This window comes from Ascaphus truei, chromosome 1 (assembly GCF_040206685.1).
Source record: "Ascaphus truei isolate aAscTru1 chromosome 1, aAscTru1.hap1, whole genome shotgun sequence".
NCBI classification, from domain to species: domain Eukaryota; kingdom Metazoa; phylum Chordata; class Amphibia; order Anura; family Ascaphidae; genus Ascaphus; species Ascaphus truei.
The window spans coordinates 468892202-468917741 of NC_134483.1; the positions used below are offsets into that span (position 1 = coordinate 468892202).

At 48.4% G+C, this 25540-nt stretch overlaps 1 protein-coding gene across 1 annotated transcript in view; it reads right to left on the reverse strand.

Annotated features, from left to right (window-relative positions):
* LOC142502886 (uncharacterized) overlaps positions 1-25540 on the reverse strand; it is a 69440-nt gene that overhangs the window by 24794 nt on the left and 19106 nt on the right. The window contains exons 3-4 of the mRNA XM_075614581.1: positions 16736-16813; positions 15501-16370 (exon numbers count right to left, since the gene is read on the reverse strand). Of these exons, the coding sequence (XP_075470696.1) occupies positions 15501-16370; positions 16736-16813 (948 nt within the window). The remainder of the gene's footprint in view (positions 1-15500; positions 16371-16735; positions 16814-25540) is intronic.

The window sequence follows — 25540 nt, forward strand, 5'->3', positions numbered from 1 at the left end:
TCGTTGCATAGGGGCGGGAGGCAGCAGGTGTGTGTGGCGGCAGGTATGTGTCGAGTGTGGCGGGTGTCTGGGAGAGGGGAAGGGTGTAGGAGAGGGGAAGGGTGTGGGAGGGGGGAAGGGTGTGGGAGGGTGGGAGGGGGGAAGGGGGAAGGGGTGGGAGGGGGGAAGGGGTGGGAGGGGGAAGGGGGTGGGAGGGGAGGAGGGGGGAAAGGGGAGGAGGGGGGAGGGAAAGGGCAGGAGGGGGAGGGAAAGGGGAGGAGAGAAAGGGGAGTAGGGGGAGGGAAAGGGGAGGGGGAGGGAAAGGGGAGGGGGAGGGAAAGGGGAGGGGGAGGGAAAGGGGAGGAGGGAGAGTGGGGGAGGGGGGAGGGAAAGGGGAGGAGGGGGGAGGGGGAGGGAAATGGGAGGAGGGGGAGGGAAATGGGGGGAGGGGAGAAGGGGGAGGGGAGAAGGGAGGAGGGGGAGGAAAGGGGAGGAGGGGGGAGGGAAAGGGGAGGGGGAGGGAAAGGGGAGGAGGGGGGAGGAAAGGGGAGGAGGGGGAGGGAAAGGGGAGGAGGGGGAGGGAAAGGGGAGGAGGGGGAGGGAAAGGGGAGGAGGGGGGAGGGAAAGGGGAGGAGGGGGAGGGGAAAGGGGAGGAGGGGGGAGGGAAAGGGGAGGAGGGGGGAGGGAAAGGGGAGGAGGGAGGAGGGGGAGGGAAAGGGGAGGAGGGGGGAGGGAAAGGGGAGGAGGGGGAGGGAAGGGGAGGAGGGGGAGGGAAAGGGGAGGAGGGGGAGGGAAAGGGGAGGAGGGGGAGGAGGGGGGAGGGAAAGGGGAGGAGGGGGGGAGGGAAAGGGGAGGGAAAGGGGAGGGGGGGAGGGAAAGGGGAGGGGGGGGAGGGAAAGGGGAGCGGGGGGGGGGCGGAGAAAGGGGAGCGGGGGGGGGAGAAAGGGGAGCGGGGGGGAGAAAGGGGAGCGGGGGGGGAGAAAGGGGAGCGGGGTGGAGAAAGGGGAGCAGGGGGGGGGGAGAAAGGGGAGCGGGGGGGAGAAAGGAGAGCGGGGGGGGAGAAAGGGGAGCGGGGTGGGGGAGAAAGGGGAGCGGGGTGGGGGAGAAAGGGGAGCGGGGAGAGAGAAAGGGGTAGCGGGGAGGGAGAAAGGGGAGCGGGGGGGAGAAAGGGGAGCGGGGGGGGGGGGAAAGGGGAGCAGGGGGGGAGAAAGGGGAGCGAGGGGGGAGAAAGGGGAGCGGGGGGGGGAGAAAGGGGGAGCGGGGGGGGGAGAAAGGGGAGCGGGGGGGGGGAGAAAGGGGAGCGGGGGGGGGGGGAGAAAGGGGAGCGGGGGGGAAAGGGGAGCGGGGGGGGGAAAGGGGAGTGGGGGGTGGGGGAAAGGGGAGCGGGGGGGGAAAGGGGAGTGGGGGGGGGGGAAAGGGGGAGGAGAGAAAGGGGAGTAGGGGGAGGGAAAGGGGAGGGGGAGGGGGGAGGGGGAGGGAAAGGGGAGAAGGGGGAGGGGGGAGGGGGAGGGGGAGGGAAAGGGGAGGAGGGGGAGGGAAAGGGGAGGAGGGGGAGGGAAATGGGAGGAGGGGGGAGGGAATGGGGGGAGGGGAGAAGGGGGAGGGGAGAAGGGAGGAGGGGGGAGGGAAAGGGGAGGGGGAGGGAAAGGGGAGGAGGGGGGAGGGAAAGGGAGGAGGAGGGGGAGGGAAAGGGGAGGAGGGGGGAGGGAAAGGGGAGGAGGGGGGAGGGAAGGGGAGGAGGGGGGAGGAAAGGGGAGGAGGGGGGAGGGAAAGGGGAGGAGGGGGGAGGGAAGGGGAGGAGGGGGAGGGAAAGGGGAGGAGGGGAGGGAAAGGGGAGGAGGGAAAGGGGAGGGAAGGGGAGGGGGGAGGGAAAGGGGAGCGGGGGGGGGAGAAAGGGGAGCGGGGGGGAGAAAGGGGAGCAGGGGGGGAGAAAGGGGAGCGGGGGGGGGGGAGAAAGGGGAGCGGGGGGAAAGGGGAGCGGGGGGGGGGAAAGGGGGAGCGGGGGGGGGAAAGGGGAGCGGGGGTGGGGAGGAAAGGGGAGCGGGGTGGGGGAGAAAGGGGAGCGGGGAGGGAGAAAGGGGAGCGGGGGGGGAGAAAGGGGAGCGGGGGGGGGAGAAAGGGGAGCAGGGGGGGGGGGGAGAAAGGGGAGGGGGGGGGGGGAGAAAGGGGAGCGGGGGGGGAGAAAGGGGCGCGGGTGGAAAGGGGAGCGGGGGGGAAAGGGGAGCGGGGGGGGAAAGGGGAGTGGGGGGGGAAAGGGGAGTGGGGGGGGGGGGGAGGAAAGGGGAGTGGGGGGGGAAGGGCGAGTGGGGGGGGGGGAAAGGGGGGGTGGAGGGGGAAAGGGGAGTGTGGGGGGGGAAAGGGGAGTGTGGGGGGGGGAAAGGGGGATGTGGGGGGGGGTGGAGAGCAGTGGGCATATGTATTGTCATAATTTATGTATGTGCATGTCCCCCCCCTCCGTGCGTCCGTCCCCCCTGCTGGTTCGGCTGGTGCCCCCCCGTGACTCCGCCACCCCCCCCCCCCCGTGACTCGCCCCCCCCCCTCCCCGCTGACTCCGCCCCCCCCCCTCCCCGTGACTCCCCCCCCGTTCCCTGTGACTTGCGGCTCGCCCCCCCGTTCCCTGTGACTCGCCCCCCCCCCCGTTCCCTGTGACTCGCCCCCCCCCCCGTTCCCTGTGACTCGCCCCCCCCCCGTTCCCTGTGACTCGCCCCCCCGTTCCCTGTGACTCGCGGTTCGCTCCCCCCCCCCCCCGTGGCGCCCGCTTGGTCCCCCCGATGTGCTGTCCGGCTGAGTGAGGTTCGTGCAGGCGGCGGCAGGAAGCGCCCTGTGTGGGCCTGAGGCGCGAGGCTGCGGAGGAGAGTTACTGGCGCCATAAGCTGAGGCGGGACGCGCTGTGACTTACCTTAGGGGGAGGTAGCGCCGGGGAGGTAAGGGAGCGGCTGGGGTAGGAGGGCCGCGCTTCCCCTCCGTCTGGAGCCGGTGCAGGGCGGCGCACGTGATGGGGGGGGGGGGCGGGAGTGTGTATGTGTGTGTGTCCCGTCACTCCGCCTCAGGCCAATGAGAGGTGTGCGGGGGCGGGCATGGCCTGAGCCGGAGTGACAGGCCAAAGGTGCTATGCCATTGGCCCTTGGGACGCAGACATACAGTGCTTTCAAAAATATATAGTAGATTAACTCCACCCCCCTTTCTCCTCGTGGGTTCTTTAACAAAGAGTTTTAGCCATGTCAGGCTTCAGACTAGGCCTGTAATCCTATACCTAAATCAACCTCCAACATCTGTTATGCATTAAACCTTAACTGGAATTCATCTCTCTTGTCTACATATGAATTCTAAACCTTAAAACATATTCTCATTCGATTGTCTTGATATAAGTTCTCATTGATACATTTTAATAAAACAAATGGATTTCTACCATATTGTAAATAAAATAAACTGATAAAAGGCCTCTAAAGATCACAGATTCCTCAGGTCTGCTCAGAAAACATCATCATTTGTTTAAACCTGTAAATATCAACATTCAGGGCTTTGATGTGACGCAGAACAAACTGAATTTGTGACAATGCGCATTCTCTCTGCACGTGGTGTGTCCTTAAGCTTTAGGCATCTACATTAGACAGCTTATACATGCAAAGAGCTAGAATATCTCGAGCTGCGTAGACAGGTTTATCAGTACTGATTTACAGGATATAACTTACAAAGATGTTACACCCAAAACACTCACTCATTGTTATTAAAGGGGCGCTGCCCTACTCATGGCAGTGACGTGTTTAAGGGTTACATCTTGGTGATTGATGCCTTTTTTAATCAAACTCTGACACTAATTTTTTAATGTTTGTTTGTAAACCTTTCTGACACGACACTTGGGAAGTTTTGGCTTGCCTTTTGTGTTGTATCACTATGGGCCTCATGCAGTAAGCGTTGATAAGGGAATTATCGCCATTTTATAGCCAAAATTGGGTTTGAGATTCAGTAAGCGCCGATAAGTGCTTGATTTCGCCAGGTTTCGGAGCCGATTATTTTGTTATGGCCAGTCGGCTGCCGATAAGCCTGTTTTCGCCACTGATCGCCACTTTTTTAAATCGGCTGGATTCAACAAAAAAAATCAGCTTATCGGGGCTGATTGGCACTACGAAATTGAGATGTTATGGCCAATTTCTCCCGCCAACTAAAGTTGGCAGTTTGGAGGGGAGAACGATCGCTAAGGCTGCCGGAACGGCACTTAGAAAAAAAAAACTTCTGTACATCAATGGAGTCAATGGAGCGGGGACGTATAACAGTATAGTACTGTTTACGTTTCATTGCTCACAATACAAACGTCATTTGCATTACAGTGTGGGGGCATTCCCTGCATTGTGTCACAGCGGACGTGTATTATTTGCATAACATTATACTTTTACATGTTTTCAGCATTTGCGGGTCACATTACTCATCATGTGATGATGTGGCAAGGGAAAATACTATACTCTACTCTTAAAGGAGAACCTCACATCATATCACACATTTTATTGAACTGAGCGACAATTATTTACATGATGTTACACATGTCACACATACACCGTATATTCATCTTCCTTTACATTACACAATGCTTGTAATGTGTCACGCATCTTTAAACGTTCATGTACATCTAAATTCTCATGTGTACATCTACGTTTGGTCCTCCCTATTTTCATGACGTCACTTATTGGACGATCAATCACATTGCATGTTTACATTGTAACCGTTGCATTACAAGCACTTCAACCTAACTTATACACACATGTACAGTAATTCATCATTGGGACACCTTGTAAACTCATTCTATAGCAACTATCCTCCTTACAGAAATGCATGCATATGCACACGACTATTCATTGTTGTCAACATGTGACAATAACATGGCTAATTACACATGTTACACAAAACTTTTCCCACGTCAATCTCAGCCTTTTTGTCTAATTACATGACTGACTGTTGCGTTCAGAAGTTTTACATGCATTGCACATGCAACTATTTATTTGCAAGCAATGTTTGTACAAAGCTTCACGTCACATCATTGGCAAATATCATCATTCCCTGCAGAATACACACAACAAATACTTATAACAACAACTGCACACAGCTTGCCACAGAAGTACTTTATTATGTTAATGTAACACCTTGCATTTTACTATGTCACCTGACATCATCACATACCTATTTAAAGGACGCCCATTACCTGCTCATTCACAGCTACTCATTTCAAAATGTTGAGATTGTTTAGGAGACGGAGGAACATTCTTTTCTATGACATGCTTGATGATCAAGAGAATCATATAGGGCAAGGGAGGGACACACCGAGGGACAGTGACAGGGACAGTCACGCGGATACGACAGGGACAGGGAGAGGGACAGGCCGAGGGACAGGTAGAGGGACAGGAGATCAGAGGAGAAGACAGAGGAGACAAGTTGTGCCTCGTCCGCGTCTGTACAGGGAGAGAACCCTGTTAGATGGGATGAGTGAGGAGGAGATTGTAAGTCGCTATCGTTTGAGTTCAGCAGCAATCTTATCTCTTTATGAGGAGATAAGGGGAGATTTAGATTTTTTCACAGCCAGAGGTCGTGCAGTCCCTGGGCTTGTTAAAATGCTGTGCTCATTACATTATCTTGCTTCCGCGTCATACCAGACAACTGTGGGCATAGTGGGCGGGGTCTCGCAATCTACATTCTCGCGGGCCTTGACCCAGTTTCTCTATGCACTCAATAGACGCGCTAGGAATTATATTCATTTTCCTACAGAGGCGACAGAGTGGCTGGAAGTCAGGACTGGCTTTTATAATATAGCAGGGATACCATGTGTGCTGGGTGCAATCGATTGCACACATGTTGCTTTGATTGCACCTAGTCAGAGTGAGCATGTGTACCGCAATCGTAAGCACTACCATTCACTCAATGTACAGGTGGTATGTGATGCCACGATGAGGATAATGCATGTGGTACCCAAATTCCCTGGTTCCAGTCACGATTCCTCTATCCTGAGGAACTCTTCAGTCTTCCATGCGTTCGAAGAGGGACATTTTGAACATGGTTGGCTGCTGGGTGAGTACACATTTACATGTTCTAACACAAAACACATTTTTATTTAGGAATGTTGGCATTGTACAATTTGATCACTAATGTCAGCTTATGTGTGCTCCATTCATTATAGGTGACTCAGGATACGGAATTAGGCCGTGGCTCTTGACTCCGGTGCTAAACCCTCAAACTGAAGCAGAGGAGAGGTACAATGCAGCCCATATATCTACAAGATCTGTTATAGAGAGGACATTTGGCCTACTCAAGACCAGATTTAGGTGTCTGGACAGAACTGGTGGGGCTCTTCTATACAAGCCTCAAAAAGTGTCTGATATTATCCTTGCCTGTTGCATTTTGCACAATGTTGCACTCAGGCACAATGTACAATCAGACCTAGCTGAGCCTTTGGTAGACGAGCATCCCACCCATGTAGCTGCTGAAAATGAACAAACAGCCAGTGGTGGCCAGACACGCCAGAATCTCATCAATTCATTTTTTTCTTGTAAGTAAAAACATATATGTTCCAAGTTCTACTTTTATAGTTACATTATGTTATCTTAACAATAATGTTTTTTTATATACCCTTCTGGTAGGACACAGATGAATATGGGTTGCACACCTTTCTTTTCTCTGCTGTGTGCACAAAGGGATGTGGCACCGGTATGTTATTGTTGCACAGGTTATATAATCCCTCTTCAATTGTACTTTAGTTGTGTGTACTGTATGTGAATACAACTGGGGTAACAAAGCACAAATTTTTTAGCATTGTGTTGTTCCTTATGCTAAGACAATACACATATTATGCCCATACTCATTCATGCTTCTAGTATGCTTACATACAATGTTATTGGTGCAGTGTAACATGTACATCCATATGATGTGTACACCAGGCTGATTTACATTTTGAATGTGATTAAATATACATGGTGTTGCACATTTAATACCAAATACACACTTTGCTGTGTTGTTTACGGTACTGAAGATGGCATGTCAATGTTTGCAATTTATATATTGTTCCTTTGCATTATAGGTATATCTCCAGTATGACTGATCATGGTATGTATATTTGCTGTCATCTCTCATAAGATGTGCCTACCTCAATCTTCCTATAATTATTTGAAGTAAAAACCCAACATATTGGTTTAAACACAAATGTAACATACAGTACCGACACACTTTATTCGAGTGTGGCCGGTACCGCAAGCCGGGAGATTTCCCGGCTTGCTAGTGGCCCGCCCCCTCGGCGTGCCGCGCGTCATAGAGCGCGCGGTCACGCGTCTTCGGGAGCGTGCGCCCCCTGCACGCGCGTCCAGGGGCTCCCCGAGGGAGCCCTGGTGTCCCGCGATCGCGGGACAGCGGCAGGGGGTTCCGGGGGACCCGGCGGACCCGGCAGCGGTAGGGAGAGCGCCCCGATCGGAGGGCGCTCTTCCGCTGCTTCGGCGCGCGCCCGTCACTCTCGGGCGCGCGCCAGGCTACTGCTGCGGCCAAGAACGGGCAAATGCTCGAATAAACTTGGCCGCAGCAGTACATGTACTTTCTGTATCATGTATATGCATTTAGCTACTCTTGAGCTTTTCATGTGCATTGTATTAGAAAATGATTACTCACATTTCATCACATTTTATGTATGTTTCCTTATAAATCTCCATTAATGTAATATAGAGGTGTTTGGAGACAAGGGGATAACTGTACTTATTTGTTTACTTACGGGAGATCATTCATCACGGATGAAATTGACTGATCATAACACTCCATGCATGAATGCCTGTAATCACATCAATGCGTACTACATCTTATATTTAGCAATGTAGGTGTTTTTTAATGCTAGGAATTAATAGTCAACATTAATTTACATTTGTGACATGTGTATGTAAAATTCACACGTGTGTGGATGTGTCCTACATGTACCAAGTGTAAAACTGTTAACAGAAAAGACAATTTTGTCGCAAATGTTACTGTCATTTAGCATTTCTAATTTACCAATATGACAATGTTGGTAATATTTTTGGAATATAAATCACGTCACTTCATCATTATCATGATGATAATTATCAAGTATTCTCACAATTGTAACGTCAATCACGTGCACATTAGCATAGACACACTTTTTAAGACAACTGTTTGTGTCTGTATCAATTTGTGTAGGATCCATGTATAACACCGACAAATGATAACACCAGCTTTATTATGGTAGCTTATATCATGATATTGACTATACTATGTATTTTTATAACGTTAATAAACACAGTAAACTATAGTTAGTTAGGTTAATGAAATATACACAGAAACGTACTTCATTACATGATGTTGATGTCATATTCAGAACATCATGCATTGTAGGGGACCACAACATCTAGGCAATAACATTATTTGCTACAGTCCCAAACCATTTTATCAACATACACATGTAACAAGAGATTTTTAACAATAAATGGCTACTTGGTTGTAAGTGTCCTTTACATTGGGAGAAGGAGTGGCTCACTGAGTAAGGACACACACTGGCACTGAGAGTTTGAAGCAGGGGAGTCTGGTTCAATTCCCGGTGTCGGCTCCTTGTGACCTTGGCCAAGTCACTTTATCTCCCTGTGCCTCATGCGGCAAAAAATAAATTGTAAGTTCCACGGGCCAGGGACCTCAGCCTGAAAAAGGTGTCTGTAAAGTGCTGTGTACAACTAGCAGCGCTATACATTAACATGCTCATATTATAATTATTATTATTCTTATTATTATTGTTACAGTCATACGTTCCATTACACAATAGAATACACAAATGTGTTAGCAGAGTGGGAATGGTTGTTATATATAAAACACACCATGTCATAAAATGATAGTAGTCATTAAAGAACACTCAATAAAAATTCATGAGGCACTCTTTTGCAACATCATTATGTTAATTAAGTGCTTATGCAATATAGGCATAAGGGTATCATATTTTTAATTGTTTGTTAATAAGCGCTGCAAGCAATATAAAATTAGTTCCATATGTAGTATAGTAGTCGGTGGCTCCTCCTCACAATCATCTCATATAAAGGTAGACTCTTCTGAAATCATACATTGATCCGATTGTATCTTCCCCGACATCTCTGAAATACAGCAAACAAATGATGGTCAAATATGGCACCTTACTATATATGTATCCGTGACAACGCGTTACACAGCTCTATATGATTGTGTACATACACACGTCACTCACTTATATGTTAGAACTACAAGTGTACATCAGTATGTAATTTTTGAAGTGAAACTTCCTTAGTGGCACCTCATTCGAACTGGGGCAAAAATGAATTGTGGAGACAGAAATGAAACGGATGTGACGTCAGTGCTGGCAGTTGAGGCCGGGCTGAGTTCTGGCTCAGCCCGACCCCAACACTGACATCACACCCGCTCCACAAATCAGATGCGGCGGCGGCGGCGATAGCCGCCGGCGCCGCTCCTAATGGCCCCCGCTCCCCCCACATGGCTGATAACATGCGGCGGCGGCGGCGGCGATAGCCGCCGGCGCCGCTCCTAACGCCGCCATTCCCCCCGCACATCCGCTGCCAAGCCGCGCATGCTCAGTAATGATGGGGACTGGAGGAAAGCCACGCATGCGCAGAAGCGGTTGGCAGCGGCGCCGTTCCCCGCCCGCTGCCACGGCTGTTGACATGTGTCCCCGTCTGCTGCTCGGGACAGCAGAGACCGCCCGACCGGGACAGCCCCCCACCCACCCTTTCCTTACCCGATGGGACCTCCCTCCCAGCCCACACATGGGCCCGCCTAACTTCCACTACCGCTGCCATGCCGCGCATGCGCAGAAGCGGCTGGCAGCGGCGCCATTCAGCTCTCCAGTGACGCGGGCGTTTGCGGGCCCCCCAGGAAGCGGTGGTACAAAAACCCGGGCGCAACCCGCGCGGACTCCCCCCCGGACCCCCCACACACTGATGGACCCCCCCGGACCCCCCACACACTGACGGACCCCCCCACACACTGACTGACCCCCCCACACACTGACTGACCCCCCCACACACTGACTGACCCCCCCACACACTGACAGACCCCCCCCAGACCCCCACACACACTGACTGACCCCCCCAGACCCCCACACACACTGACTGACCCCCCCAGACCCCCACACATACTGACTGACCACCCCAGACCCCCACACACACTGACTGACCCCCCCAGACCCCCACACATACTGACTGACCACCCCAGACCCCCACACAACACTGACTGACCCCCCAGAGACCCACACACACTGACTGACCCCCCCATACCCCCACACACACTGACTGACCCCCCCAGACCCCCACACACACTGACTGACCCCCCCAGGCCCCCAAACACACTGACTGACCACCCCAGACCCCCACACACACTGACTGAGCCCCCAGAGACCCACACACACTGACTGAACGCCCCAGACCCCCACACACACTGACTGAACGCCCCAGACCCCCACACACACTGACTGACCCCCCCAGACCCCCACACACACTGACTGACCCCCCCAGACCCCCACACACACTGACTGACCCCCCCAGACCCCCACACACACTGACTGACCCCCCCAGACCCCCACACACACTGACTGAACCCCCCAGACCCCCACACACACTGACTGAACCCCCCAGACCCCCACACACTGACAGACCCCCACACACACTGCCTGACCCCCCCAGACCCCCACACACACTGCCTGACCCCCCCAGACCCCCACACACACTGCCTGACCCCCCCAGACCCCCACACACACTGACTGACCCCCCCAGACCCTCACACACTGACCCCCCCAGACCCCCACACACTCACAGTCACACGCACACTCAGTCACACTCACACGCACACTCAGTCACACGTACACTCAGTCACACTCAGTCACACGCACACTCAGTCAGACGCACACTCAGTCACACTCAGTCAGACGCACACTCAGTCACACTCACAGTCAGACGCACACGCAGTCACACGCACACACATAGTCACACGCACAGTCAAACGCACACGCTCAGTCACGCGCACACTCTCAGTCACGCGCACACTCTCAGTCACGCGCACACTCTCAGTCACGCGCACACTCTCAGTCACGCGCACACTCTCAGTCACGCGCACACTCTCAGTCACGCGCACACTCTCAGTCACGCGCACACTCTCAGTCACACGCACACTCTCAGTCACACGCACACTCTCAGTCACACGCACACTGTCACACTCGGAATTCACACTGCCTGACCCCCCCAGACCCCCACACACACTGACCCCCCCAGAGCCCCACACACTCTGACTGACCCCCCCCAGACCCCCACACACTGACCCCCCCAGACCCCCACACACAGTCACACGCACACTCAGTCACACACACTCAGTCACACGCACACTCACAGTCACACGTACACTCACAGTCACACTCAGTCACACGCACACTCAGTCACACTCACAGTCAGACGCACACTCAGTCACACTCACAGTCAGACGCACACGCAGTCACACGCACAGTCAAACGCACATGCTCAGTCACACGCACACGCTCAGTCACAAGCACACGCTCAGTCACACGCACACGCTCAGTCACACGCACACTCTCAGTCACACGCACACTCTCAGTCACACGCACACTCTCAGTCACACGCACACTCTCAGTCACACGCACACTCTCAGTCACACGCACACTCTCAGTCACACGCACACTCTCAGTCACACGCACACTCTCAGTCACACGCACACTCTCAGTCACACGCACACTCTCAGTCACACGCACACTCTCAGTCACACGCACACTCTCAGTCACACGCACACTCTCAGCCACACGCACACTCTCAGCCACACGCACACTCTCAGTCACACGCACACTCTCAGTCACACGCACACTGTCACACGCGGAATTCACACTTAGTGCAAATAGCTAATACAGGGGATGTGTGCCGAGCACGCGCATTCTAAGTCAAATTTATTTGCGTTTTGTCATTGAGATTGTATTTTGATTTTTAATTAAAACATCACCAACACCAACACAAATACAATTTCTGTGACAAAAGTCAAAGAAGTTTCACTTACTATGCGCGTGCACAGCACACACAGCTTTTTTTTATTTACATTTTTAGCAGGCATAACTATGTATATGAAGTGAACGTTGCCTGTATACTGACAAATGTGCGCGCACATCTTAGTGTGCGCACGCACTTCACGCTTGGCTCCACTAACTGTTAGCGCATGCGCAAAACAAAGCGTACGTTGTGCGTTCAATACATGTTGAAAATACCAGTAAACATAAAATCTTTATTTCAAATACAATGAAGATGAAACTACATTCGTTCTAAATTAGTACATCTGTATTCTTTTTAAACAGACGTGTTTGGACAGAAAGGACGGCCGATAACACAATGCGCAAATGCAATACGTGTGACGTCATGTTAAGCCAGCGTGAAACGCACGCTAACACTCCTCCCACTCAATTAACATTCGGCTAATGCCCAGTGAACGGCCCCAGTGTATGACACAGTGCAGTTACCGTTACTATAACAAAACAACACAGCCAATAGGCTTTGAGGCGCGCACGTCGCTTGGGGGCGGGACTTACATCCGTAATCCTTTTTAAGGACGCCTTGGGCCATGACAAGGGTCCCACGTCATACGTGGTGGACCCGCTTTTAAATGTTGTAGATGTTGCATGATAACAAAACAGGTATGTGTTAGAGTTATGGTAAAATGTTGCTAATATGTTTAAAGTGATAGGAAAGTACGTATATTTATTCCGTCAGCAATGTGTACTACTCTTTCAGGTTCTACTATATTGTATTCGGAAACAATTTCTTTGTGATCGCTACATGTTATGCAGTCTGCAATGTTACGCTGTATCCACGCATTGAAAGGGAAAATGGTGGTTAAAAAAAAAAAAAACATTTAAACGCAGAGTCAACGCATAACGGTTGTTATATTTACCATTCTTCTAGAATTAACTCTTCGTCTGGCTGCAACTGGTCGCTCCAGAAATGCAAGGCTTTTTCATCCACGCTTGACCCACCCGCTGAATCCAGTATGACACACATCTCCTCCATGAAGCGCTCATAGGAATCGCCACTGCTTTCTTCAAACTATTGGTCGGGAGGTAGGTTCATTTCTTCGGGTACCCATTCCAATGCATTTTCAGCTGAAAGGCTTGGTACATAATCATAGTAGTTTTGTTGTTGTACAATGTGGGTTTCAGGAATGGAGGGTGCAGATATTGCAGCAGGTATCGATTCACACGGAACAGTAGTAGCGGATCCATTGCTATTGGCATTAGGAATAAATATGCCTTTAACCACAATATATGTGCCCTCTTTCACGGTGAAATGTTTTTCTTTGGCAATCTTCCAGAAACCATAGTTGTCTTCTAGCTTATCCTGCACACGTTCAAAAAAGTCATTAGTTGATAAAGTGAATCTTATTGAGGAATTAAAATTGCGCGCATGCCGACGGTCTTGGTAATAAGGATATTTTGCTCGAATCAAATCATAGATTTGGCGTGTGCTCGCTTGGTGTCCGCAAGTTCTCAAAATAGCTTCTGATACCATGTATTTATACCCTAAATTCGGATTCATATTTTTCACGAATTCATCAGCCATTGCAGATTAGCACAAAAGATGTGTGCAGGTATCTGTTCTTTGCTCATCAAAATGAAACTGCTCAATGGCTAACACATTGCTGTGTTTCCTTTTCAAGGTCAACAAAAGTATAAACTGTAACTCCTTATTTCAAACGCCAATTGGATGTGTAGTTTTAATTGCTTGAACATTTGTGGTTTGTGATAGCCGCATGTGGGACAAACATGTATCCTTTTTTTATCTCGTTTCTGAAAACATTCCTACACTTTTAATTCAGTAACATTGAGTTTTCTTGAAAAATAACAAAGAGCACTGTGTGAAAATAGTGCTTAGACAGCCATATCAGTAAATACACACACCTGCAAAATGAAATGTTTTTTCCCCACATACATTTCTGTGTGTATTTGAAAGTCTGGTTAACTCCCTGTCTGCATGAGTTTAAATATGTGTGTATCTATATATATAAATATATCTCTCTCATAAATATATATATATAAAGTGTATATTGTACTATATGTATATTGTGTGTGTGTGTGTGTGTGTGTGTGTGTGTGTGTGTGTGTGTGTGTGTGTGTGTGTGTGTGTGTGTGTGTGTGTGTGTGTGTGTGTGTGTGTGTGTGTGTGTGTGTGTATGTATATATATATATATATATATATAATTTTTTTTTTTTTTTTTTTTTTATATATTGCAGGAGTACACACAACATATTGATGGCAGTAAGTAGGCCTTGTATGAAACCTATTTAAATGGTGATAAACATGAGTGAATTAAGTAATAAACATGTGTATGTTTTTTGTAAATACATCTATACCAGTTTAGATAGTACTATATATACATACACACACACACACACACACACACACACACACACACACACACACACACACACACACACACACACACACACACACACACACACACACACACACACACACACACACACACACACACACACACACACACACACACAGTGTGTGTGTGTGTGTGTGTGTGTGTGTGTGTGTGTGTGTGTGTGTATATGTGTGTGTGTGTGTGTGTGTGTGTGTGTGTGTGTGTGTGTGCATATATCCATACATACTACATATATATTAGTATAAATTCAGAGATGTTCTTGAAACAAGAACACATAAATGATTAAAGGACAACATTACAATGGCCAGCAAAGGTAAGTAATATTTAACACAAAATCATGCTGTACACGTACAAGAAAGATGTTTGCAGTTAAATAGGTGCTTTTATAATTGCATGTGAATAATATGCACATGCAATGATTACATCAAGTAACACACCCAAATGCAATGTTTTGCTGCAAAGTCAATGGCAGCTTCTCTAAACTTAGCAACTGGCTCCTGGTGGACCATTACTGAACAGACGATTAATACATAAATATTTATAACACTATTCATTAATTAGGAGTGTTAACATTTCCAAAACTTCACGTGTACAAGAACATACTTGAAAGTTTGGAAACAACACAGTCTTCAGCATACATACAATATTAATTAGATAATCTGAAGTCAACAAAACAAGGCCAAAGACATATTTTGTGAATTATAAAATTTATTTTTTTTGTTCCTTTTGAGAGCGAGTAACAGGCGTGCTTGTTGTCTCTTGAATTTCCCTTTTTCGTTTGCCACCAACTTTAGCCACAACAGAGCCACTTTGAGTGGCCTCTGGCACTTCACGGGCAGGGCTTGTGGCCAGTGACTCACCTACAGGGCTTTTGGGCAGTGATTCACCTACAGGGCTTTTGGGCAGTGATTCACCTACAGGGCTTTTGGGCAGTGATTCACCTACAGGGCTTTTGGGCAGTGACTCACCTACAGGGCTTTTGGGCAGTGATTCACCTACAGGGCTTTTGGGCAGTGATTCACCTACAGGGCTTTTGGGCAGTGATTCACCTACAGGGCTTTTGGGCAGTGACTCACCTACAGGGCTTTTGGGCAGTGATTCACCTACAGGGCTTTTGGGCAGTGATTCACCTACAGGGCTTTTGGGCAGTGATTCACCTACAGGGCTTTTGGGCAGTGACTCACCTACAGGGCTTTTGGGTAGTGACTGTTCACGGACAGGGCTTGTGGCCAGTGACTCACCGACAGGGCTTGTGCCCACTGACACATGTGAGCAAGTTGGTAGACACTGCACAAGTGATGGTTGGTCTGTTTCATGTGTGTCTTTTGTTGTTTTTGACCAAAAACTGGTCAGTAGTAACTGCTTGTGTTTTGTTTTTGTGGCCTCCTTTGTAGGTGTCAGCTGCTGAATTTGTACAGATGGCAGCGGTAGGATGTCGTCAGGAACCTGCACAGCAATGTCTGCTACTTGACCGGTAACATTCGGACCTGGTGAATGAAGATCAGAAGCATGTGGTGAAAACTGACCAGCATGAACAGATCCTGCCTGTGAGGTGTTCAAGTTGAATTGTGGTACATTAGTCATTCTCAAGTAATTAGCTTGTGTTTGCTGAACAACTAATGCTTCGAATGAGGTGTTGATTTTTTGCAACTGTTTAGGCACTTCAATGAAGACTCTGTGGAGATGTGCCAATTGTGAAACTGTTTCTTCCTGCAGTGCAATCATCCTTTCCAGCACTGTCATCAGGTCAGAATGGCGACGATTTTCTGCTTCCACAATTTTTCCCTCAGAAGCTACAATTGCATCGTATGTGGTATTTGCTGGACGATTTGGCGGTAAAACAGTTTCAATTGGAACCTCTTCATGGTCACTTGCTTGTATTTGTGTGTCTATGGCGGCGGCATCATCATCATCATCATCATCATCATAATCCTCTTCATCATGTTCTACAAATAAATGTACACATTATTAAATGGCATGTTAATCTCTGCTGTGTTACTATGTAATTCTACTGTGTCATAAGTAACAACTAACATGTTTCCATACGTTTTATAACCTCACATTAAAAACTACCTTGACTTAAGAATAATGTTTGGACTCAGTATGAAATATGAGTGAATGAAAACTTGCTGTAAACTCACAACTCCTACATGATAGTTAACATCACTAACACAATACATGTTGCCTTACACTTCATTTTCACATACACTAAGTAATCCTATTTAAAGAACATGTGCAAAACAAATAATGAACATGACAACATAACATATAGAAGAGCACATATTATATGGCCACCAACTGATACACTCACCTTCTAGGTGTGTTGAGCTGGCTGACCCAGGTGAAGACACTTGTTCCATCTCAGGTGACACATGTCCTCCAGGGGCAACTATATTTAACAATAACATAAGTTTTACATTTACATGTGTAAATATTGAACAAACAGTTATTGTATGTTCTGTATTTATGAGTACCTAACAGCATCAGTTCCTTTACCCAAAATGTGTGTGTGAAAGTGAACATAAATAGTTGTAATAACAATGTACATGCCTGTGTACTTAGAAGTTTTGAGTTCCCTAACATACAACATACTATGGTTCTGCAGTAATGCGTGAGGATAAATAGATTAAATTTGTAGTGTAGTGTAAAGATGTTGTGTAGTGATATCAGTATCATAATGTACATAACTATCATGAGATGACCATTCACAATGGTTATCATGAAGGTGGTCATATTGCAAAAAGTGTTGTTTTTGGTAGAGGATATGTGTGGTACATTAATAGAAGATGTGGCACACCTGAATGTGGCTGTGACTCAACAAGACAACACATGCAGTGTGTGATAATGTGTCGTTGATAGTAGTTCAACTATAGATATGAGTGAACTAATGTGTGACGTACGCTTTGATAAGTAATGAGTTGTTGGGGCATTTAGTAGCTAAAGTTAAGCTTTCAAATGAGTGTGATTAACTTCAGTTGTGCTAGTCAGGTTGTAAGAACGGTATTCCCTTCCCCAAAAAGCCTAATCAGCCACACCTTTCAATTACTTGAAACAGGTGAAAATGGTGTGAACTAAGTTGACCCTAAAATGAGCCTGTAATTAGTGTGTGTGCTGAACCCCACCCCCTCTGTTGAAGTGTATGCTGTGATGAGATATTAATTGCAGCTGCTTTAACACAATGGTAGATGAGCTAAATAGTCGTGTGCAGTTTTTAAGTTATGAAAACAATGACATAACATATGATACGTGTGCCTCATTATGCTGTCTGTATATGACTTAAAGCAAAAATGGACCTTTTCATAAACAACTATAGATGTGTTAGTGCAAGTGATATTTGTAGGCCGTTGCATGCAATATATTTGATGCATGCTTAAAATAGGCAGTAATGTCATGTTTGTCGGAGTAAAATAAATAAAATACACAATAATATTATACATATTTATGTTCTGTACCTGTAGCTAGTAATAATTTCTCATTAACATGTGTTACACATGTGTACTACCCTGTTGTTCCCCATCTTCGCCCACCATCAATTGCTTCCACTGCAGCAATGCATTTTGGGAATTCACATGTAAATGAGCACGCAATGGCACGTGCTATATTAGTTACTGCTTTTAGTAGGACTACAACATATATGTCTATTTTGAGATATATATATATACAGAATCAGACATATACATATATAGATGCAGGTATGCTTATATTGTGAAGACAGTATAAAAAGCAGTGTAAATATGCAAAATAACTGTAAGCAACGACACGCCTAGTACAGTAATATTTCTCACCTGGTGGAAATTGTGAGGGATAAATTCCAATATCCCGGTCACCAGGTAAGCCTTCCACGACGACGGGAAGTAATTTTGCCCGAAGCAGCTCCTCCAATGGACTTAATATGAGACGTTGTGGTGTCGGCCCACCTCCAGTGCCAGTAGCATGCACGCGTTGCTGTTGTATTTTTTTTTTCAATTTTGACCTAATATCATCAAATCTCTTGTGACAATTCCGCTTGTCCCTCACATGATTCCCACACGCATTGACACCAATGACTATTGTGTCCCACATTTCTTTTCTGCTTGATGAACTTGTCCGCCCTTGAAAAACATATAAAATATATGAGGTAAATTAATAATAATAGAAGCACCAGTTTCCTACACTGCTAGCTGTTCCAAGAGATAGCAAACATGCTGTTTTAGGTGTAATATGTGAAGCACATGAGCATTCACTACTAAACCTATACATGTAAGCAATGTTGCATTCATATTGTATGCAGTTATGGCAAATTGACCGCCTGTGTTTAGTTGTCCTTGTAAGGCATGATAAAAAGCTGTGTTTCCAGACTAATTAACATAGAAAGATATTCTGAACCCATATTTGCATATGAACAAAACTCAGATGACCTAGGATCACATGTATTTGAATAATAAATGTAAAGGTACACTTACCTAGTAAATGTCCATATATACTGTCATAGTGCTCCAGAATGCCAGTGACAAGAGCTGTATTTTCCTGGTCATTGAAGCGAGGATTACGTGGCTTCTCCACACGTTTCTTCCGAGCAGGTTTAGGGTCAGAGCTTGGCTGGTGCTGACTGGACTCTCCTTCTTCCAATGGAAGAGCCTCCAAAAGCTGGCCACCAGCAAGCACGCCACCCCCATCCACCCCATCAGCAACTGCGCCACCAGCAGCACTCACAGCACCAGCACTCCCACTCCTAGCACCAGCACTCCCACTCCTAGCACCAGCACTCCCACTCCCAGCAACAGCACTCCCACTCCCAGCAACAGCACTCCCACTCCTAGCAACAGCACTCCCACTCCCAGCAACAGCACTCCCACTCCCAGCAACAGCACTCCCACTCCCAGCAACACCACTCGGTGCACCAGCAACATCACTCCCCTGAACAGTACGTTCACTCCGACGCGTACTCGCACGAGTAGCACTCCCACTCCCACCAGCATCACTCTTCCCACGCTTTGCGGGCATACTTCCAGCACTCACAAAAAACAGACAAGAAATGTACAGCCAATCACACGAAACACTTCCACATAAAAAACAAGACAAAGATGTGAACAAAACAACAATGGACAAAGCTCACCCAATACACAACAAGTCTCTCAGTCAATATGCAAATCTTCAATCAGCCAGCTCTGTGCGTCTCTCTCTCTCTCACTCCCAACAACACAGAGAATGATTAGCAGTACACGTTGCCTTTAAATATGGCGCACTATCCAATACATGCTTGTTTCGCCTGATTCAGCAAGATTTGTGATTGGGCAACCTAACAGCACCCCTCCACGCACGCCGATACACCTGTGTGTGATCGGCTAATCATCGTGAGAGTGGGCGGATTTGTTTTCGGGTTGATTTTGAATGTATTCTGCACTTACTGCATACGGAGAGGAAAAATCGCCAATAACATGACTAATCGGTAAGCTTGCCGATTTCACATAATCGACGCTTACTGCATGAGGCCCTATGCACTCAACGAAAGTTTGGACAGGCAAACTCCACCTTTCCCCCCTATATCTTTATTGGCTTCCTGAGAAGGGCATGGGATAATGGTAAATAAAATATTTGGTTGTTAAACATTCAGAGGTCCTTAAGAAATGCAATTTGATGTCAGTTTCCAAAGCAATAAAAGCAGTCAAATATTGGCTTTTAGTACGGGTAGTCTTCCTTTTTCACTGCTGTATGGTGAACCAGAAATGTTCCCATCTTGTGCATGATGCCCTAAAAACCAATTTTATTAATAAGGAGTTAGAGTACAGTAGTCTGTCCCTACACAAGAGAGTACAATGTGTCAATTAGGTGTAGCCCCTTTCCCCGTGACTAACGTTACTTGTGGCTCACAGAAGGCCTAAGCCTCCACCGCTGGGAGCCTGGGGTGGTCTTATTCCTCTGGTTACGGCGCCTCCACCTGAGAAGGATCCTAGCACAGCAGGATAACCCCTCACAGGAACCAATATAACCAGTAAATACACAGGGTACTGTGTGTGTATATATATATATATATATATATATATATATGTACAATAAAGGACTGCGCTATTGTATGAAATGCCAGAAATTAAGGTATAAACGAAATATTGAATAAATATAAAAATGTAGTTGAAAATAAATAATTAATAAGAAAATATTTAAAAAAATGAATATATACCCAAAAATGCATGAACATCAATGTCTAATAAGCAAAATTCAAAATAAAAACATATAAAATATATAGTGCTGTGAACCTTCCTGTAACTGCTCAATGCAGATAGTCCTATAGAGTCCAAACAAATATGTCCAGTATTGGGGAATAAATGAAGCACTAACAGGAAAAACAGGCAGCTTCTTTATAAGGGCACAACGACCTCCCTCTCCACCTGCATAGAAAAAATAGAAGAAAAAGAAGCGCCAAATCCTAGTGCATTACTGTGCAAAAATGATATATTTAATTCCCAAAATTCTCAATAAAATGAACTCACAAACATAGAACAAATAAAAGCATGTTATGAGATATACTCATGCTCCAAGGACCAGGAAACACCGATTCGCTGCTGTGATTACTCCGTGACACCACTGGATCCGATGCTGCCTTCGTTGTTCACCGCCTGCAGGAACTAACGTGTCAGGCACTCCGCAGTAGTCTCTCCCAGGGTACACCACCAACGATGATCTTTGGTTCCCACCGGGGATGGTAGATGCGGCAGACCAGCGGATGACGTCACACGAATGGTAGTGAATACCGGACCGGTACAATTACCAAGCAGTTCAAAAGCAAGTGTCTGGAAAGATACTCCCTAGGGAAGGTGTGCAGTGTATCTTTCCAGACACTGCCGCATCTACCATCCCCGGTGGGAACCAAAGATCATCGTTGGTGGTGTACCCTGGGAGAGACTACTGCGGAGTGCCTGACACGTTAGTTCCTGCAGGCGGTGAACAACGAAGGCAGCATCGGATCCAGTGGTGTCACGGAGTAATCACAGCAGCGAAGCGGTGTTTCCTGGTCCTTGGAGCATGAGTATATCTCATAACATGCTTTTATTTGTTCTATGTTTGTGAGCTCATTTTATTGAGAATTTTGGGAATTAAATATATCATTTTTGCACAGTAATGCACTAGGATTTGGCGCTTCTTTTTCTTCTATGTATATATATATATATATATGTAAGGGGGTCACCCCCGGTTCCCCTGATCTTCCTTTGCCCCCTGCCTTACCCCTGTGGCAGTGGGGGAAGGGGACAGCGACTTCTCCCGGCTGGTGCCGCCATCTGTGACGGCGCCGTCGGGGTCCTGATGCTCGCGCATGCACGAAGGGTTGCGCATGCGCAGATAGCCGCGGTGGCCATGTTGTGGTTGGCGTGAGGTTCACGCAATGCGCTGAGGTTGGCAAGGGTAGCGGTGGCCATTACAAGTGTGCAGGAGCTCTGGGAGGTTGTGCAGGCGCAGAAGCGTAGCGGCGGCCATTGCAGCTTCGCACAGGCGGAGGAGAGATCGCGCACGCGGTCCCCATAGGAAAGAGGTCTTGAGTGGACTACATCTCCCAGCAGCCTCTGGGGAATGCCCTATGATCCCTGTCACCTGCAGCCAGCCAGCCACTGAGACTTGCAGATTCTCTGCAGCAGGGAATTGGATACATTGTTGTGAAGCACAAGAGGCAGTCAGGCTGAGGATACAGAGGGGGAAAGAAGGGGGGCAGAGAGCTGCGAGCTTCTGCCCTAGGCCAGAAATCCCCAGGCTAGAGCTGAGGCCCTGACTCCCCACTAGTGAGGGTGGGTGGTCATAGGGACAGGCCCTTAGAGAAAGATCCTGTGCAGTCATTTAGTGCAGGGAGAGAGAGAAGACCGGGAAGGGGAAGAAGGAGCTCTGCGTGTAGCGAGGCAAGTAGCCTCTACACTAGGCCTCATACCCCTGGCCCAGTTATTATCTTTGCCCCAGTGTGTTGGTTGCTTCAGGGACAGGCCTTAAGGAAGGAGATCTGCCCCTTTAGCTGTTTGGTTAGTTAAGGAAGCACTCAGTGGCGCGCAGCCTGATTTCTGGGTCTGGGATCAGAGCCTCAGTTATATAGAGACTATCTTCTCGGAGGCCACGCCAAGCAGTGACTGTGGCCTGCCGGCTGCAGGCGGATCCCCGTCAAGGTACAGACGGTGCGGAGCTGTGGTGATATTATCCACGCTGGAATTCACCCCACGCGTAGGAGGACATCACGTCGGATCAGCCGGATCCAAATCAAGTTGTATAGCGGCACCCGTGGCTGGAGCCCGGGCAGGTATCTATAAAGAGTGCACCAACACGTCAAGGGATAGCGCTATCTCCAACACACGTGGGTGGGGTTTGGACATGAGGTACTTTGGGGAATACTTATGTTGATGCGTGCACCCGGTGCACTTCCATGTGTGTGTTATATGCATCTTGCTGTGTGGTACAGGGTACCAAAGTTATAAGTAGAAGCAATAGTAAAACAGTTGTTAGCATACACTGTGTGCGTGTTTTATTATTGTGGTTCCTGTAAGAGGACCATCCCACCCAGGTGGGAACCCTTACAGGTGGAGGCGCTGTGTACGACGAATCAGGGAACCCCAGGCTCCCAGTGGCGGAGGTTCAGGTCTTCTGTGAGCCTATCAGGTGACGCACCACACCCGGTAACCCAAGTGTATTTCCCCACATGGTCCCTATCTGCGATCGGGGGGGGGGGGGGGAGGTGTTACATATATATATTAGTTACTGAACACGCACACAACCTATTATATAACAGTACACTCAATATAAACAGTGTATGACCAACTCCTGTCCAACACAATGTCCACCTCCGGTGAGATCTCCCCCAAAGTTATGAGGGTGCCCTGGGTACCTAACCACCACTGTGTCCACAGAGCCAGGCCCACCCAAAGAGTGTGTGTGGAGTAGCGCTACCCACTGTGTATGGCCATTTGTGCACTTTAGATACCTTCCTGGTCTTAGGCCAGACCAGGCCGACCTGGCTGAGGGATCCGCGGAACAGCAACTGGTCCCACGCTGCGGTCTGCTGAATCCTCTCTTGCTCTTGTCCTCAGGCGTCCACCTCTGGAGGGAGCTCCCGCTGGAGTGTGTCCCTTTAAATGTCTATTAGAATACGTGTGGTCTGGTCCCAGACCACATGCCTCAGCTCACCACGTGCAATAACACTGATACTAATATGCTTAGGGGAGCGCCCCTATCTGGGGCCTTCCCTATAGCACACAAACTATATCTCACCCCTTGCTGTCCTGCTCCCGACTGACGCGCGGCCTCAAGCACGCCAAATGTATCTATCTGTGTCTCAGAGAATAACAAAGCCATATTGGCTATTGCTGTCTATGTGGTGAGCAGCCCCTGGGGCTGCTGGGACTCATAGTCCCGTGCGGATCCTGGCTAATGGCCGCCGCACTGCGCATACGCATTGATCACACTTTGCATGCGTAAGCACTAAAAATGGCGGCCCCCGCTTGCCGGGTACGCCGCAGAGCTCCCGCTAACAGCCGCAGCCTCTTCTCGAGCGGCTCCCTGTAATTAGCCGGGCCCGTCTGCAGCTCCGGCAGCACCCGGGCGTCACGGCAGCCATTCCTCTCCCCAAGGACCAGGCGGTAAGAGGGGACCTGGCTACATAGGTATCACATATTCATCTAATTGGTTTGCTACAATAGTGGAAATAAAATGATGGTTTAGTCACAACTTGTTACTGTTCTTTTTCCTCAATACAGTAACACTGGCTTAGCTCATGGGAATCAGGCTCCTTGTAATCTGACTCATTCATAGACATATCAGGATGTCCTCAGCATTACATCAGTCCCATAACATCATAACACCTCACACATTTTCAACTGCCTAACCGATGCAGTACATTTCTCCCTGTTGGCCATATTTCAGTTCTCTGCTTGTTCTCTTTTGCACCTACTCATGCATTACACAGAAGTGTCCTTTGTGGTGTGAAGTTCAGCAGGTAATAGAAATTAGGCAATATACAGTATGGTTAGGACAACAAGGGAGACAATTGAAGGAAACAGAATAGTGTTGAAAGTACTAAATTAAGAGTTGGAGAAATCAGTATATGACAGAATATGTCTCTTATGTCCATCTTAAAGAAGCAATCCAAGCGGGTGATTTTTTTATTTTTACTTAAATCGGGGTCTCCGGAGCTGAATCCCATTGATTTCAACTCTGGGGACCCCCTGCGTCTGAGATACTTGCCTCTGTAGGGGATGCCGGTAGCTGTTCGGCTGGCAGGGATCACATAATGGAAGCTTTTCAAAGCTCCCGTGCTGCGGGCTAACAGGAAGTCGTAATGTCATCCAGTGCTGCTTCCTGTTGGGCCATCTGATGTGGGAATTTTAAAAAGCAGAGAGAGACCGGTACCCCCTTCCGAGGTCAGTATCTCTGGAAGCAGGGGGTTCCTGGAGCTGAAATTAATGGGGTTCAGTGCGGGGAGACCACCTGATTCAATCCTTTGTTTACACATAAAAAAAATTTGCAACAAAAAAAATCACCTGCTTTTAAATATTTTACTGTTATCTTTTTACATAGGTATGTTGCTGCGGTGCTAATCCACAAGCTACTCAGATTGTGTTATCATTTCTGGTCCCAGTGTCCCAAATAGCAATCATAGATTGATTTATGTTTCAAAAACTCGAGCACCACAATCAGGGTATCTTTATAATCGTTGAAGGACTTTTATTATTGAGGTGGGTTTTCCAAAAAGTTACCCCAAAACAAACTGGTTTTGTAGCAGGAGCAACCCGTTTCAAACATCAGGCTGGGGCCATGGTGCCTTCGCCCACGCGGAGGCTGCGAAGTGACCCGCGTGAAGCTGGTGCTTTCCCTGGCAATGGTGGACGGTCCATGGGGGGTGTTCCTTGGCTAAGTGGAAAATCCTGTGCTGATTCCTGTGAGAGTTCCTGCGCACCTGCTTGTGCGCACCGATCGGAGGACGACCGGGGAGAGCCGACAGAGGTGTTGCCAACGTAAGCAGGAGGCGCGGTGGGACACGGTGAGCAGCTATACATCCAGGCAGACTGTGTACCAGTCGGGGGATGACCCCATAGAGCGGGTAGAGGTGCTGCCGAGTGGAGCCGGTGAGACGTGGTGAGCAGTCCGGGCAGACTGAGTAAACACTTGGCTC